Source organism: Limanda limanda, chromosome 3, assembly GCF_963576545.1.
Source record: "Limanda limanda chromosome 3, fLimLim1.1, whole genome shotgun sequence".
NCBI lineage: Eukaryota > Metazoa > Chordata > Actinopteri > Pleuronectiformes > Pleuronectidae > Limanda > Limanda limanda.
Genome location: NC_083638.1, coordinates 299,660 through 314,605, shown reverse-complemented (window position 1 = coordinate 314,605; position 14,946 = coordinate 299,660). Strand labels below are relative to the sequence as shown.

General features: G+C 43.6%; 2 protein-coding genes across 3 annotated transcripts; one reads left to right on the top strand and one right to left on the bottom strand.

The window, feature by feature from the left end:
• Positions 1 to 7: 7 nt before the first annotated feature.
• Positions 8 to 9,851, bottom strand: tubgcp4 (tubulin gamma complex component 4). The gene is made up of 18 exons (XM_061068700.1): positions 9,719 to 9,851; positions 5,024 to 5,152; positions 4,441 to 4,563; positions 4,305 to 4,358; positions 4,179 to 4,235; positions 3,895 to 3,974; positions 3,419 to 3,620; positions 3,180 to 3,345; positions 2,977 to 3,101; positions 2,842 to 2,892; positions 2,671 to 2,776; positions 2,117 to 2,224; positions 1,602 to 1,746; positions 1,325 to 1,502; positions 1,106 to 1,240; positions 922 to 1,038; positions 688 to 827; positions 8 to 126 (listed from the first exon to the last, which is right to left on the bottom strand). Exons 1-18 carry the CDS (start codon positions 9,794 to 9,796, stop codon positions 120 to 122), a joined length of 2,001 nt encoding a protein of 666 aa, XP_060924683.1. The 5' UTR covers positions 9,797 to 9,851; the 3' UTR covers positions 8 to 119.
• Positions 9,852 to 10,105: 254 nt separating this feature from the next.
• On the top strand, positions 10,106 to 14,886 carry cdkn2aip (CDKN2A interacting protein). Of its 2 annotated transcripts, none has more exons than XM_061068123.1 (4): positions 10,106 to 10,177; positions 11,303 to 11,555; positions 11,640 to 11,749; positions 13,319 to 14,886. In XM_061068123.1, exons 2-4 carry the CDS (start codon positions 11,305 to 11,307, stop codon positions 13,894 to 13,896), a joined length of 939 nt encoding a protein of 312 aa, XP_060924106.1. In that variant the 5' UTR covers positions 10,106 to 10,177; positions 11,303 to 11,304; the 3' UTR covers positions 13,897 to 14,886. The 2 variants fall into 2 exon arrangements, with proteins under 2 accessions (XP_060924106.1, XP_060924107.1); XM_061068124.1 differs by having other exon boundaries at positions 10,110 to 10,263.
• Positions 14,887 to 14,946: the final 60 nt, after the last annotated feature.

Below are 14,946 nucleotides of genomic sequence, written 5' to 3'. Positions count from 1 at the left end.
ACTTTATTTTCTCTGCTTGAAGGTTTTACATATTTACACTTTATACAAGAATGAGATCATTTCTCTCCTCGGACGTTTGTGTGAAGGTGGAGAAACGACTTCTCTCTTTCTGATGGAAGTCAAATACTGAAAAGAAAAAACAAAATGCAGCTCAGGATGTTTTACATGAAACAGAAGCTTCAAAACGTTGAGACAATAATGGAGGAAAATCAAACCCAGTTTAGATCAAATGAGCAGTTATTAATCCAGAGGATCTCAAACGTGATTATTACCAACAAATATCTGAGGTCTAAATCTCTGTTTGTTCACAGGATTCAAACGACTGAATAATATGAGACATGACATTCAGATCCAGGAGCTTTCTCTTTATTTAACTTGATAAATCAGCATTTTGACTTTGTTGTTCATTTCTAGATCTCAGCGTTTAATTCACTGCTTAATGTTCTGGTTTCAAGTTAAAAGAAATGAGGGTTTTGTACGTTTCTCTTGTGAGAATCAAGTGACTCAGTTTTTAGAGGCTGGATTACATCTCATATCAGAGTGTTTCTCTGGAGTCGAACCAGAACTTTAATAAAACTCATGAAATACTGAACTAAACTCAGCAGAATCTGCAGCAGCGCCCCTAGTGGCCTGTGCTGATGTGTGTCCTACCTGTGTGTAGTACTTGTGTGTTGTTGTGCGTCCTACCTGCCCAGCGTGCCTCCTGCCTGTGTGTAGTACTTGTTGTAGTCCAGTCGTAGTAACAGCTGAGCCAGTTCAGATTTGATCTGATGGTTGGTCACACTCGAAAGGATTTTGAACAATAAGGACGACTGTCGTCTGAAACCCTGAAATTCCAGTGAAAGGTTAAACATCTTCACACGCTAGAACATCACACGTGAGAACATCAGACGTGAAGAACCATCAGACAACAGGACGCACCTTCACCAGCAGGTCGAGCTGAGCGGCTCCTCTCTCGTCCAGCGGAGCCAGGGTCGGACTGACCAGAGAACAGAAGGTGTCGCACAGCTCCAGGATCTCGTTCAGACAGTGGAACACCTGAGGACCAGAGTGAGTCAGAGTGAGATGAGGACGACTGTGGGCAGATGATCCCTCAGGGACGTACCGGCTTCAGCAGGATGAAGGACTGGGCCAGCAGGTTGCTGAGGAAATGGTCGTGGGCCAGTCTGATGCTCTCGAAGTCTCTGGTGGAGTTGATCTGCTGAAGCAGCTGAGAGAACTGAGACTCCAGAACGTCCACCTGAAGACGGAGCAGGACACCAGGGACTCACATGAAGACACGGATACGACTGGTGAAGCGGCCTGAAGACAGAAGCGGGCTCACCTGGAGGTAGTGCTGCAGGTTGTCGATCAGGAAGGCCATGTGGTTACGCAGTCTGCACTTGACAGAATCGGTCTGACAGGACTTGAGATGTTTCCTCTGCATCTGCACGGCCCAGCAGTGCTGCAGCTGCAGCTGCACGCGCCGCACGCTCAGCAGGTAGCGGAACACCACGTTGTACCTGAGCACAGAGGAGGCGTGGTCAGCACAGAGGAGGCGTGGTCAGCTGACCGCCAACACACCAGCAGGGGGGTTAGTGTGAGGAGAACAATGGTCCTACTTCTCCAGCACAGCCGGCGTGAAGAGGATGTGCAGCGGCCACTGGACCTTGTAGATGAGGCCGAGGGCCACCCAGCCTGTGGGAGGAGCCTCACGAGGGGAGGTGTCCTGTGGGGGAGTGGCTCCGTCTCTGGGGCCGGATCCATCTTTTAAGAAAAATATAAAACAGGCATCGTAACCTTTAACGGACATTTTCACAGAAACGCTCTGAGAACAGATAATGAATAAACATCATAATGTGTATAAAGGTTCTGAGGAAATACTTTTAATACGAAACATAAAATAAGGATGTTTGATTTAGGTCTAATTGTTAATTACATTCATCTCGACTTTACAGAGGAAACTTCAGTTACAGATGAAATCAAAATTTAGGTTTTGTTCTGAGTTTAAAACAGTTTGATCCTCAAACCACTGGATGGCGCTCAACACCAAACCAGATCAAACAGCTTCCTGTCTGATCTGGTTTCCTCTGGATGAGCTTCTCATCCTGACCACAGGGGGCAGGCTCTCTGGGACCTTTGCTGTCTTTGCCCTGGTAGTCCACGGTGAGGTGCAGCAGCGGCAGCAGGTTGTCGTCGTCCAGCAGAACCTTGTGAGCCGCCTGGCGGAACGCCACGTTGACGTCTGTGGTCACATGAGGGTGAGAAGTCATATTAATAAACTGAATATAGAGAACAAGTTAATATCTTCACCACACTGCAGGCAGCCAGAGGACAGGGGGCGTGTCTCCAGGGATCAGCCATGCTCCAGTTAACCAGACTTACACTCAGCTGAGTTTCACAGAGTCACAACGAGCTGGTTCAACACAAACATGTTGTCAGATGTGTTTCTGTTTTCAGTCGTGTGTATTTGTTTTTGACTCCACTGTAGCTTGGAGTTTTTGTGAGTAAATTAGGTTATTTTGACACTATATATAAAATCTAAGCAGTGTGTTATTAACACTGAATCAATATACTAATATAATAAAGCTGGAAATATCAGAACAGCAACAACCACACATGGATTCTGTGCAGAGTAACTAAGAATGAGTCTCCTCCCACATCAGGTGAATCATGGATATGAATATTCACCGTGCTCGGTGACGGCTGTGGGCGGAGTCTTCAGCATGTGCTGTGCCAGGTCGATGAAAACCTGGTAGAGCTCCCCCCGACCCAGCAGGTAGAAATCTTTAATGATCTGGAAGAAAACAGACGTCAGCACTGATGATGTGATCGCTGATCCAGAAGTGATGGAGAACGAACCTTGAGCTGCTCCAGCAGACCCGACTCCTCCACCATCAGCGTCCACAGGTGCTGCAAGGCCAGCAGAGCATTTAACTACGTCACGTTCATGGCATTTAGATTTCAGAGGCAGAGCCCAGCACCACATGAGCTCACCTCGGCCACGGTGCTCCGGATGCGATCGATCAGGTTCTCGAAGTCCACCAGGCTGAAGAGGGGCTGCTGCTTGAGTTTGTGCAGCTCCGCAGCGAACATGTCCTCCTGGTGCTTCAGGATGGAGCCTGGAGCAAACACAGCGTCAGACCTCTGTGGCTCCACTCACACAATCACACTTTGACACCAGAAGCTCGGTGAGATACCTGCTCGAGAAGGGCTGTGGTTGTGGTTTTCAAACATCTGGACCGATTCTCCCACGAAGAGGATCTTCTCAGCGACTCTGATGGGAATGTATGACGGCAGCATCTCCGTCCTCAGAGAGAACTGCTGCAGGGACGGAGCCAGCATGTTCTCCTCCTCCACCAGCCTCTGCACGACAGGAGGACACCATCAGCACCAACATCTGGGGCCGGAGCTCTGTCCTGTGTGGACGTGTTCTCACCAGGTCCTGAAGCTCCCTCAGCTGTTTCCCACTCAGGCCTCCCAGGCCCAGGTCCTCCTCCTCCTCCTCCTGGTTGGCTGCACCTCCTCCCGCGCTGGGCCCCCTCTTCACGAAGAACTCCTCACTCTGGTCCAGCAGGAACCCGTGAAGCATCCAGGCTGCCAGCTGCTTGTACATCACCCCGTGACACACGGCCAGGATCCTGCTCCAGCACACAAGCAGGACACAAAAACACAAAGACACAAAGACACAAAGACACAAAGACACAAAGACACAAGCATGAGTTTCTGAAAGCTGAGGTTCAACTCCACCAAAATAACGAGAACCACAGACTGAACTAAACTCAGGTGTTTCCTGAAGATGTGAACTGCTTCAGATCTTCAGGAGTCTCACACGTTGGTTTACTTGATGTTCATTGGTTGAAGGCGAGTTGAAGGTTTTTCCATCACAACGTTCGGATGAGATCCATGACTCACTTCTCTAAGGCCATGCGAACAGGAGGCAGCCCCCCCCAGCTGTGCTTGTACACCGTCTCCAGGATCTGGCAGCCGTGGATCTGAAGTAACACACACACACACACACACACACACACACACACACACACACACACACACACACACACACACACACACACACACACACACACACAGTATGAAATGAGTGAATCTGAAGCTCTGGATCCACAGAAGACACTGGTCTTCATGAGGTCACATGGTGGAAGCTTCAGGATGAACCCCTGCAGTAACTGGGAGGTCCTCACCTTCTGGGACCTGATGGTCTCCACCACCACCACCACGGAGGGAAACAGCAGCTGGAACTTGGAGAGAAAGGTTGTTAACGACTGAGCTGGACTGGGAGAACTCCAGAGCTTCACCTGAGGCTTTACCTGATGGAGCTTGTAGTTCACGTGGGATATCGTGAGATGTGGATCTCCAAGGAACTGAAACACACACTCAAGATGAATGACCGCCTCTCACGTGCTCTGTTATTGTGTTATTGTGTTATTGTTGTTGTGATGTCACCTCTTGCTCCAGGTCCAGCAGCGTCTGCCTGTAGGGCCTCAGCATGGAGTCCAGCCCGGAGCAGAACGCCCACAGGTAGCTGCCGTGGAGACCGGTCTGGCTGGGCTGGGTCGGGTGATGTTCCTACAGAACACAGGGTGAGACCTGCAGCACGTGATGGGACCTGCTCCTCAGATGCTTCAGATGCTCCAGATGCTTCAGACCATCTGAAGCATCTGGAGCATCTGAAACATCTGAAGGGAAGTCAGGAGGCTCGTTCTGATGTGTGTGGAACTATGGTTTGTTAAGAGAGAAGGCTCCGGAGCTGTTGTTTCAAATGGAGCCAAAAACTATTCGTGAACATTCAACTCCACTAGTGGAGACATTTCTCACAGACACTGATGTGTGATGACTCTTAGAGTGGGGACGGGGGGGGACGGAGGACTCACCTGCAGGTGGACATGGTCCTGAGGGTTTGGGGGGGGGGGGGGGGGGGGGGACTCACCTGCAGGTGGACATGGTCCTGAGGGAGGGTGGGGGGTGGGGGGGGACTCACCTGCAGGTGGACATGGTCCTGAGGGTGGGGGGGGGACGGGGGACTCACCTGCAGGTGGACATGGTCCGTGTGCTGTTCGATGAACTCCTTCAGTCTCATGCAGTCAGTTCCCAGTGCACAGAGACGCGTGAGGACAGCGGTCTCACTGGGATGAAGGAAGGGCAGGTCCTGAGACACCTGGGGGGGGGGGGGGGGCAGAGACCATCAAGGTTACTGGGACGTGCAAGCCTCACTTTTAATATAGAGATGAAAACAGATGAAAACAGACGAATAGAGATGAAAACAGATGAATAGAGATGAAAACAGATGAAAACAGATGAAAACAGATGAATAGAGATGAAAACAGATGAAAACTGATGAATAGAGATGAATAGAGATGAAAACAGATGAATAGAGATGAAAACAGATGAAAACAGATGAATAGAGATGAATAGAGATGAAAACAGATGAATAGAGATGAAAACAGATGAAAACAGATGAATAGAGATGAATAGAGATGAAAACAGATGCAAACAGATGAATAGAGATGAAAACAGATGAATAGAGATGAATAGAGATGAAAACAGATGAAAACAGATGAATAGAGATGAAAACAGATGAAAACTGATGAATAGAGATGAATAGAGACGAAAACAGATGAATAGAGATGAAAACAGATGAAAACAGATGAATAGAGATGAAAACAGATGAATAGAGATGAAAACAGATGAAAACAGATGAATAGAGATGAATAGAGATGAAAACAGATGAAAACAGATGAATAGAGATGAATAGAGATGAATAGAGATGAAAACAGATGAATAGAGATGAAAACAGATGAATAGAGATGAAAACAGATGAAAACAGATGAATAGAGATGAAAACAGATGAAAACAGATGAATAGAGATGAAAACAGATGAATACTGATGAAAACAGATGAATAGAGATGAAAACAGATGAATACTGATGAAAACAGATGAATAGAGATGAAAACAGATGAAAACAGATGAATAGAGATGAATAGAGATGAAAACAGATGAAAACAGATGAATAGAGATGAATAGAGATGAATAGAGATGAAAACAGATGAATAGAGATGAAAACAGATGAATAGAGATGAAAACAGATGAATACTGATGAAAACAGATGAATAGAGATGAAAACAGATGAATAGAGATGAATAGAGATGAAAACAGATGAATAGAGATGAAAACAGATGAATAGAGATGAATAGAGATGAAAACAGATGAATAGAGATGAATAGAGATGAATAGAGATGAAAACAGATGAATAGAGATGAAAACAGATGAATACTGATGAAAACAGATGAATAGAGATGAAAACAGATGAATAGAGATGAATAGAGATGAAAACAGATGAAAACAGATGAATAGAGATGAAAACAGATGAAAACAGATGAATAGAGATGAAAACAGATGAATAGAGATGAAAACAGATGAAAACAGATGAATAGAGATGAATAGAGATGAAAACAGATGAATAGAGATGAAAACAGATGAAAACAGATGAATAGAGATGAATAGAGATGAAAACAGATGAAAACAGATGAATAGAGATGAATAGAGATGAATAGAGATGAAAACAGATGAATAGAGATGAAAACAGATGAATAGAGATGAAAACAGATGAAAACAGATGAATAGAGATGAAAACAGATGAAAACAGATGAATAGAGATGAAAACAGATGAATACTGATGAAAACAGATGAATAGAGATGAAAACAGATGAATACTGATGAAAACAGATGAATAGAGATGAAAACAGATGAATAGAGATGAATAGAGATGAAAACAGATGAAAACAGATGAATAGAGATGAATAGAGATGAATAGAGATGAAAACAGATGAATAGAGATGAAAACAGATGAATAGAGATGAAAACAGATGAATACTGATGAAAACAGATGAATAGAGATGAAAACAGATGAATAGAGATGAATAGAGATGAAAACAGATGAATAGAGATGAAAACAGATGAATAGAGATGAATAGAGATGAAAACAGATGAATAGAGATGAATAGAGATGAAAACAGATGAATAGAGATGAAAACAGATGAATAGAGATGAATAGAGATGAAAACAGATGAATACTGATGAAAACAGATGAATACTGATGAAAACAGATGAACACAGATGAATACTGATGAAAACAGATGAATAGAGATGAATAGAGATGAAAACAGATGAATAGAGATGAAAACAGATGAATAGAGATGAATAGAGATGAATAGAGATGAAAACAGATGAATAGAGATGAATAGAGATGAAAACAGATGAATAGAGATGAATAGAGATGAATAGAGATGAAAACAGATGAAAACAGATGAATAGAGATGAAAACAGATGAATAGAGATGAATAGAGATGAAAACAGATGAAAACAGATGAATAGAGATGAATAGAGATGAAAACAGATGAATAGAGATGAAAACAGATGAAAACAGATGAATAGAGATGAATAGAGATGAAAACAGATGCAAACAGATGAATAGAGATGAAAACAGATGAATAGAGATGAATAGAGATGAAAACAGATGAAAACAGATGAATAGAGATGAAAACAGATGAAAACTGATGAATAGAGATGAATAGAGACGAAAACAGATGAATAGAGATGAAAACAGATGAAAACAGATGAATAGAGATGAATAGAGATGAAAACAGATGAATAGAGATGAAAACAGATGAAAACAGATGAATAGAGATGAATAGAGATGAAAACAGATGAAAACAGATGAATAGAGATGAATAGAGATGAAAACAGATGAATAGAGATGAAAACAGATGAATAGAGATGAAAACAGATGAAAACAGATGAATAGAGATGAAAACAGATGAAAACAGATGAATAGAGATGAAAACAGATGAATACTGATGAAAACAGATGAATAGAGATGAAAACAGATGAATACTGATGAAAACAGATGAATAGAGATGAAAACAGATGAAAACAGATGAATAGAGATGAATAGAGATGAAAACAGATGAAAACAGATGAATAGAGATGAATAGAGATGAATAGAGATGAAAACAGATGAATAGAGATGAAAACAGATGAATAGAGATGAAAACAGATGAATACTGATGAAAACAGATGAATAGAGATGAAAACAGATGAATAGAGATGAATAGAGATGAAAACAGATGAATAGAGATGAAAACAGATGAATAGAGATGAATAGAGATGAAAACAGATGAATAGAGATGAATAGAGATGAAAACAGATGAATAGAGATGAAAACAGATGAATACTGATGAAAACAGATGAATAGAGATGAAAACAGATGAATAGAGATGAATAGAGATGAAAACAGATGAAAACAGATGAATAGAGATGAAAACAGATGAAAACAGATGAATAGAGATGAATAGAGATGAAAACAGATGAATAGAGATGAAAACAGATGAAAACAGATGAATAGAGATGAATAGAGATGAAAACAGATGAATAGAGATGAAAACAGATGAAAACAGATGAATAGAGATGAATAGAGATGAAAACAGATGAAAACAGATGAATAGAGATGAATACAGATGAAAACAGATGAAAACAGATGAATAGAGATGAAAACAGATGAATAGAGATGAAAACAGATGAAAACAGATGAATAGAGATGAAAACAGATGAAAACAGATGAATAGAGATGAAAACAGATGAATACTGATGAAAACAGATGAATAGAGATGAAAACAGATGAATACTGATGAAAACAGATGAATAGAGATGAAAACAGATGAATAGAGATGAATAGAGATGAAAACAGATGAAAACAGATGAATAGAGATGAATAGAGATGAATAGAGATGAAAACAGATGAATAGAGATGAAAACAGATGAATAGAGATAAAAACAGATGAATACTGATGAAAACAGATGAATAGAGATGAAAACAGATGAATAGAGATGAATAGAGATGAAAACAGATGAATAGAGATGAAAACAGATGAATAGAGATGAATAGAGATGAAAACAGATGAATAGAGATGAATAGAGATGAAAACAGATGAATAGAGATGAAAACAGATGAATAGAGATGAATAGAGATGAAAACAGATGAATACTGATGAAAACAGATGAATAGAGATGAATAGAGATGAAAACAGATGAATAGAGATGAAAACAGATGAATAGAGATGAATAGAGATGAATACTGATGAAAACAGATGAATAGAGATGAATAGAGATGAAAACAGATGAATAGAGATGAAAACAGATGAAAACAGATGAACACAGATGAATACTGATGAAAACAGATGAATAGAGATGAATAGAGATGAAAACAGATGAATAGAGATGAAAACAGATGAATAGAGATGAATAGAGATGAATAGAGATGAAAACAGATGAATAGAGATGAATAGAGATGAAAACAGATGAATAGAGATGAATAGAGATGAATAGAGATGAAAACAGATGAAAACAGATGAATAGAGATGAAAACAGATGAATAGAGATGAATAGAGATGAAAACAGATGAAAACAGATGAATAGAGATGAAAACAGATGAAAACAGATGAATAGAGATGAAAACAGATGAAAACAGATGAAAACACACAGTCGAACCCACAGTGAGTGGTTGATGGAACAGCCAGTTTTGAACCTGGTGGAACAGCCAGCTGTGGACCTGATGGAACAGCCAGCTGTGAACCTGATGGAACAGCCAGTTTTGAACCTGGTGGAACAGCCAGCTGTGGACCTGGTGGAACAGCCAGCTGTACACCTGATGGAACAGCCACTCACCTGTAGTCCGGGGCCTTTGCTCCAGGTCAGGATGTCTCCCGGATATCCGCTCAGCGCCATCAGCAGCTCATGGATCATTTTGATATGAATGAATAAAAACGCGTTTCCTCCAGGAACCAAAACAAACTGCCGCCAGAGCTGTCGCAGGAAACATACGTCACTGCGCAAAGCATCACGGGATGTCGATGCGCAGCCTGGAGGCTAACTGCTAGCATGACGCTGCTCTCTGTGGGTTCTCCCTTTAATCTCAAGCGTCACTAGATCAGAATCATATCTTATTAATGTGTTATTCTACGATATCATATCTACGAGGCTTTAATAAAGCGAAGCGACGTTTGGCAGCGTGCAGCGAGCACGGGGCTTCTGGGAAACGTAGTTCCTCGGTAAAGAGTCAGTGTTTCGTCATCACCGGGTCATGTAGCTAGCTGCTAGCTGCTAACAACACATCGCATCAGTCCGGTGAGTTGCTTTATTAAACGTGTTGCGTCACACATTGATCGGATTCCTACGTCACTCATGTGAAGCTGCGGATGGAAGTGGTTGTTGTGAGTCTCTGGTTGAGCTAATGTTCACCAGCTAACTCTTAACTTACCGCTAGTTAGAGTCTCTGTGGAAACTAGTTAGCTTAACTAGTTCACCCAAACACAGCAGGCTAGCAACAAGCTAACGGCAAGCTAACAACAAGCTAACAACAAGCTAACACATCTGTGTTGTGTAGGTTCAGTGTTCATCAGCAGCTGCTGGGTTTATACATGCTTTGACTCTTCTGATCCACAGAGACACACACACAGACACACACTGACACACACACACAGACACAGACACACACACACACTGAGACACACACATACACTGAGACACAGACTGACACACACACACAGAAACACAGACACACACAGAGACACACACAGAGACACACACTGAGACACACACACTGAGACACACACTGAGACACACACTGAGACACAAACACACACAGACACAGGCAGACCTGGCAGAGACACAGACACACACTGAGACACAGACACAGAGACACACACTCAGAGACACAGACACAATGAGACACATTCAGAGACACACACTGAGAGACACAGGCAGAGACACAGACACACACTGAGACACAGACACACACTGAGACACAGACACACACTGAGACAAAGACACACACTGAGACACAGGCAGAGACACAGACACACACTGAGACAAAGACAGAGAGACACACACAGAGACACAGGCAGAGACACGGACACAGACCCACACAGACACTCATCCCTCTCTTCCTGTAGTGATGACCTGTGATCCCTGTGTGTGTCGCTCTCACAGCTCCTGTGTGTGTCCCTGTGTGCGTCGCTCTCACAGCTCCTGTGTGTGTCCCTGTGTGCGTCGCTCTCTCAGCTCCTGTGTGTGTGTCCCTGTGTGTGTCGCTCTCTCAGCTCCTGTGTGTGTCCCTGTGTGCGTCGCTCTCTCAGCTCCTGTGTGTGTCCCTGTGTGTGTCCCTGTGTGCGTCGCTCTCTCACCTCCTGTGTGTGTCCCTGTGTGCGTCGCTCTCTCACCTCCTGTGTGTGTCCCTGTGTGTGTTTGCAGAGATGGAGGGGGGGGCCGGGGACTCGGTGGCGGACTACCTGGCTCAGAACCCGGATCTGGCCCGGTGGGTGGAGACTCTCAGGACGTACTGTGAGAGCAACAAGCAGTGGCTGGCCCGGAGGGAGTTCCTCCTGAGGAACATGGAGAACATGGAGGCCTTCCCCACGCTGGAGCCCGGGCGGCCCAGCAGGTCCCTGGACCGCCTGCTCTCTCTCTCCACCGTCTGGGCCAACCACGTCTTCCTGGGCTGCAGGTAGGGGGCGTCGCCGGCAGCAGGACCCGACGCCAGCAGGCGACCACGAGGAGTGACTTCTCCTTCTGCTCTTTCGTCCCTCAGTTATCCACCAGCTGTGATGGAGAAGATCCAGGAGATGGGCGAGGGGATCGTGGTAGAAGATCCTCCAGTTCGCAGGAGCACCAAGGAGCAGTCCAGAGGGAGGAGAAGTGGTAAGTGCAGGTCACTGGGTTCACTGGGAATCACTTCAGCTGCAAAAACCAGCAACTGTGTGCTTATTGAAATAATGTTTCCAATATTCTTTGTTTGAAATACAGAAACAACTTGTATTTCATGTTTCTTATACAAGTGCATTTAAATCCTCCAGGAGTCACACTCACACTCACACGTTCCACAAACTCTTCTTTTCATTCAGATCCTTCAACTATTTCCTAGAAATCAATGTTGAAAGTTGTTCTATCACACGATGTTAAAGAAAGTAGAACCAACATCTGGATCCACCTCGGATCCAGATCCAGATCCAGATCCAGATCCAGATCCAGAACCTGTAGTTCAAGTTCTTTTTTTTTTTTTTACATATATGTTTATTAGTTTTCCAACAGGTAACACAACACAAAACAAAAACAAGACAAACATTTGTCTCACACACATATTCAAATCCATACAGGCAGAAGATTCAGGGGTCACGTCCTATACAAGTAAGAAAAAATTAAAAACAGATCAGTAAAATAAAAGTATACAGAAATAAAAGTAAATCGATTAACTGGTAAAACAGAGTGGCTCTTTTCAGGCAGAGCATTCTGAGCTGTGATACAAACCCTCTGGTGAGAAACATTCAGACCAACCTATGACAGAAAGGGTTCCCATGTTTTATGTCTAATGGTCCAACACAACATATTCAAATTCAACCCTTTGCCACTGAGCCTTAGATGGAGTTTATCTGTGATGCAATTCAAAAGAATAAAGTCTTCTTTAAATGTGTCAGTGATGGACATGTCAGATATACCAATTAGCAGGTGTAAAGGGTTATTATTACTGTTAATAGACAGAATCTTATTAATTTCCTGCCAAAACTGCTGTATTTTTCTACAATCCCACAAACAGTTCAAGTTCTTTAATCAGTTGCTACGTAAACATTGAGCTGCTGCTTTGATCCCTCTGGTTTCATGTGAATGAGGCAGATTCCAGAAGGTCTGGATTCTGGAGACATTCATGGGAACTGATCTGGGTTCAGCTGGTCTGTGGTGAGGACGGACCCCTGCTGTCTGTAGTCTGAGACAAGTCCTGTCTCCAGGGTGATTCTCTACTGTGGCAGTAATCAAACATCTTCCTTCTTATCCATCGTACATTACATGGGTCTTGAATTTGATTTATTAATCTCTGAAACAGTCTGAAACTAACGAGTTGAAACCTGCAGGAACCCTGAGTCATGTTGGATTTATTGTGGACATTATAAATCTGTTTTTCAGCTCCAGGAAATGAGCTGAATTAAGAGTTGAACCATTCGTGTTGTTTTCACCATGAATCTCCTTTTATAAATATATAAATATATAAATATAAGACATGTGACTGTGGGGGGTGGGGGGGGGGTCTGTGCTCTTCTCCACTGCTGCATGTGTCACTGCAATTGTCTGCTGGTTTTTCTTTTCTTCACACACCCACTCCTGAGTTCCTCATTAGCGGCTGTTTCTTTGTGCAGTCACCGCTGTCCTGTGTGTTGATGTTGTGTTGATGTTGTGTTGATGTTGTGTTGATGTTGTGTTGTGTGACATCATTTGCAGAGAGCGACGCTGACGGCTGCGGGAAAAGATCCAAATGTGGAACTAATGATCTGGACAGCCGAGGCGCGGCGTGGCCGGTGAGTCAGAAAGCAGGACCCGCCCCCCACGCTCCAGCCGAGCACCAGCCCTTCTTCAACCGCCTCTACAAGGCCGTGGCGTGGAAGCTGGTGTCGGCGGGGGGGTTCGGCCCCAACCAGGACCATTTTGAGATCCTTCAGAGCTGCGTGGAGTCGTGTAAAGAGACCGTGACCTGCGTGTTCGTGCCGCTGAAGGACATCGCGGGCCTCCCGGCCGCTCAGACGCAGAAGGAAGGCCACGTGTGTGAGGTCCGCTGTCAGTCCGTCTACATGGGGACCGGATACGGGCGCGACGAGGCCGCCGCCAAGGCCATGGCCTCCAAAGAAGCTCTGAAGGTCTTCCAGGGACGCAAAGTGACAGTGAAGATCTGCAGGCGCAGGTACAAAGGGAAAGACGTGGAGGATCTGATGCTGTTTGACGAGCAGCCTCGAGGTCAGGTGTTCCCTCCGGCGCTCAGCTACCCGTTTGACGAGCAGCAGCTGGACGCAGCGTCGTCATAGAGACAGAGACAGACCAACCTCTGCTGTGACCCCAGCTGGAGAGTTCACCCGTGGCGTTTCTCTCCTGAAGCCACTGAAGGATTTCACCTTGTGTTGGGACCAGACTGTTCCACAGAGAAAGGACCAGAGCTTCAACGATCACACTTTACTGTGGTTTCAATATACTTTGACAAACAATAAAACTTTTGAATCCACAAAGAACAATCTGACACTGACTTCATTTCAACCTCTTTGAGTTGGATGAGGTTTCACTGACTGTGGAACAGCGTGTGTGCCATCATGAGAAAAGCTGCCACTTTCCACCTTAATATCACAGGAGAACATGTTGCATTACATGGATATGATTTCTGTCCCAGTGCTTCTAGAATGACAGTACCTTGTATAAGAAGTAGCATGTGGACAGTATGTATATATAAATCTATATTTCATTCATTTATTGGTTCTGAGGATTTCGTGATTGAACCGACAGTGAGTTTTTTTTTATTCTCCAAACTGTTGTTGATAGATTCAGTTTGTTCAGATTTCCTCCGCTCGCTCAGGGGAACGGAGAAAACTCCCGTTAACAAATAACTATTTTTAATCCACGGTTCAGATTCTGGCATCAGGATACAAAATAACACGTTTTTGATTTTCTTTAGGGCAGAGCTGGACTGTGAAGATAAGAATCAGAAGTTGAAATAAAGTGATTGAAAGGAGTTCAGGGTTTTTTTTTCTCTAAATCGTGGCCAACTACAGTTCCCATCATGCTTTGTGCTTTTATTGAAATTCATGTATGATTTCACAAAGAAACAGCCACTGTGTTTAAAGAGAAGGATCCCAGTGGATCCAGCCTGTACAGTTGTGAAGTGTGTGGAGATCAAGTGCTGCTGTGATGACTTTGTTCTTCAGTTCCTGTCCTGGTTTTAATGAAGTGTGAAGTATCGACACTGTTTCTGTGTGTTTACACCAATGCTCCTGTTTCTATATGTTTTTTAAATAAACATAATTAAAGCAAATGAAGCAAAAGTCTTGGTTTCCATAATTAACTGTGAGTACAGATGATGCGTCTCC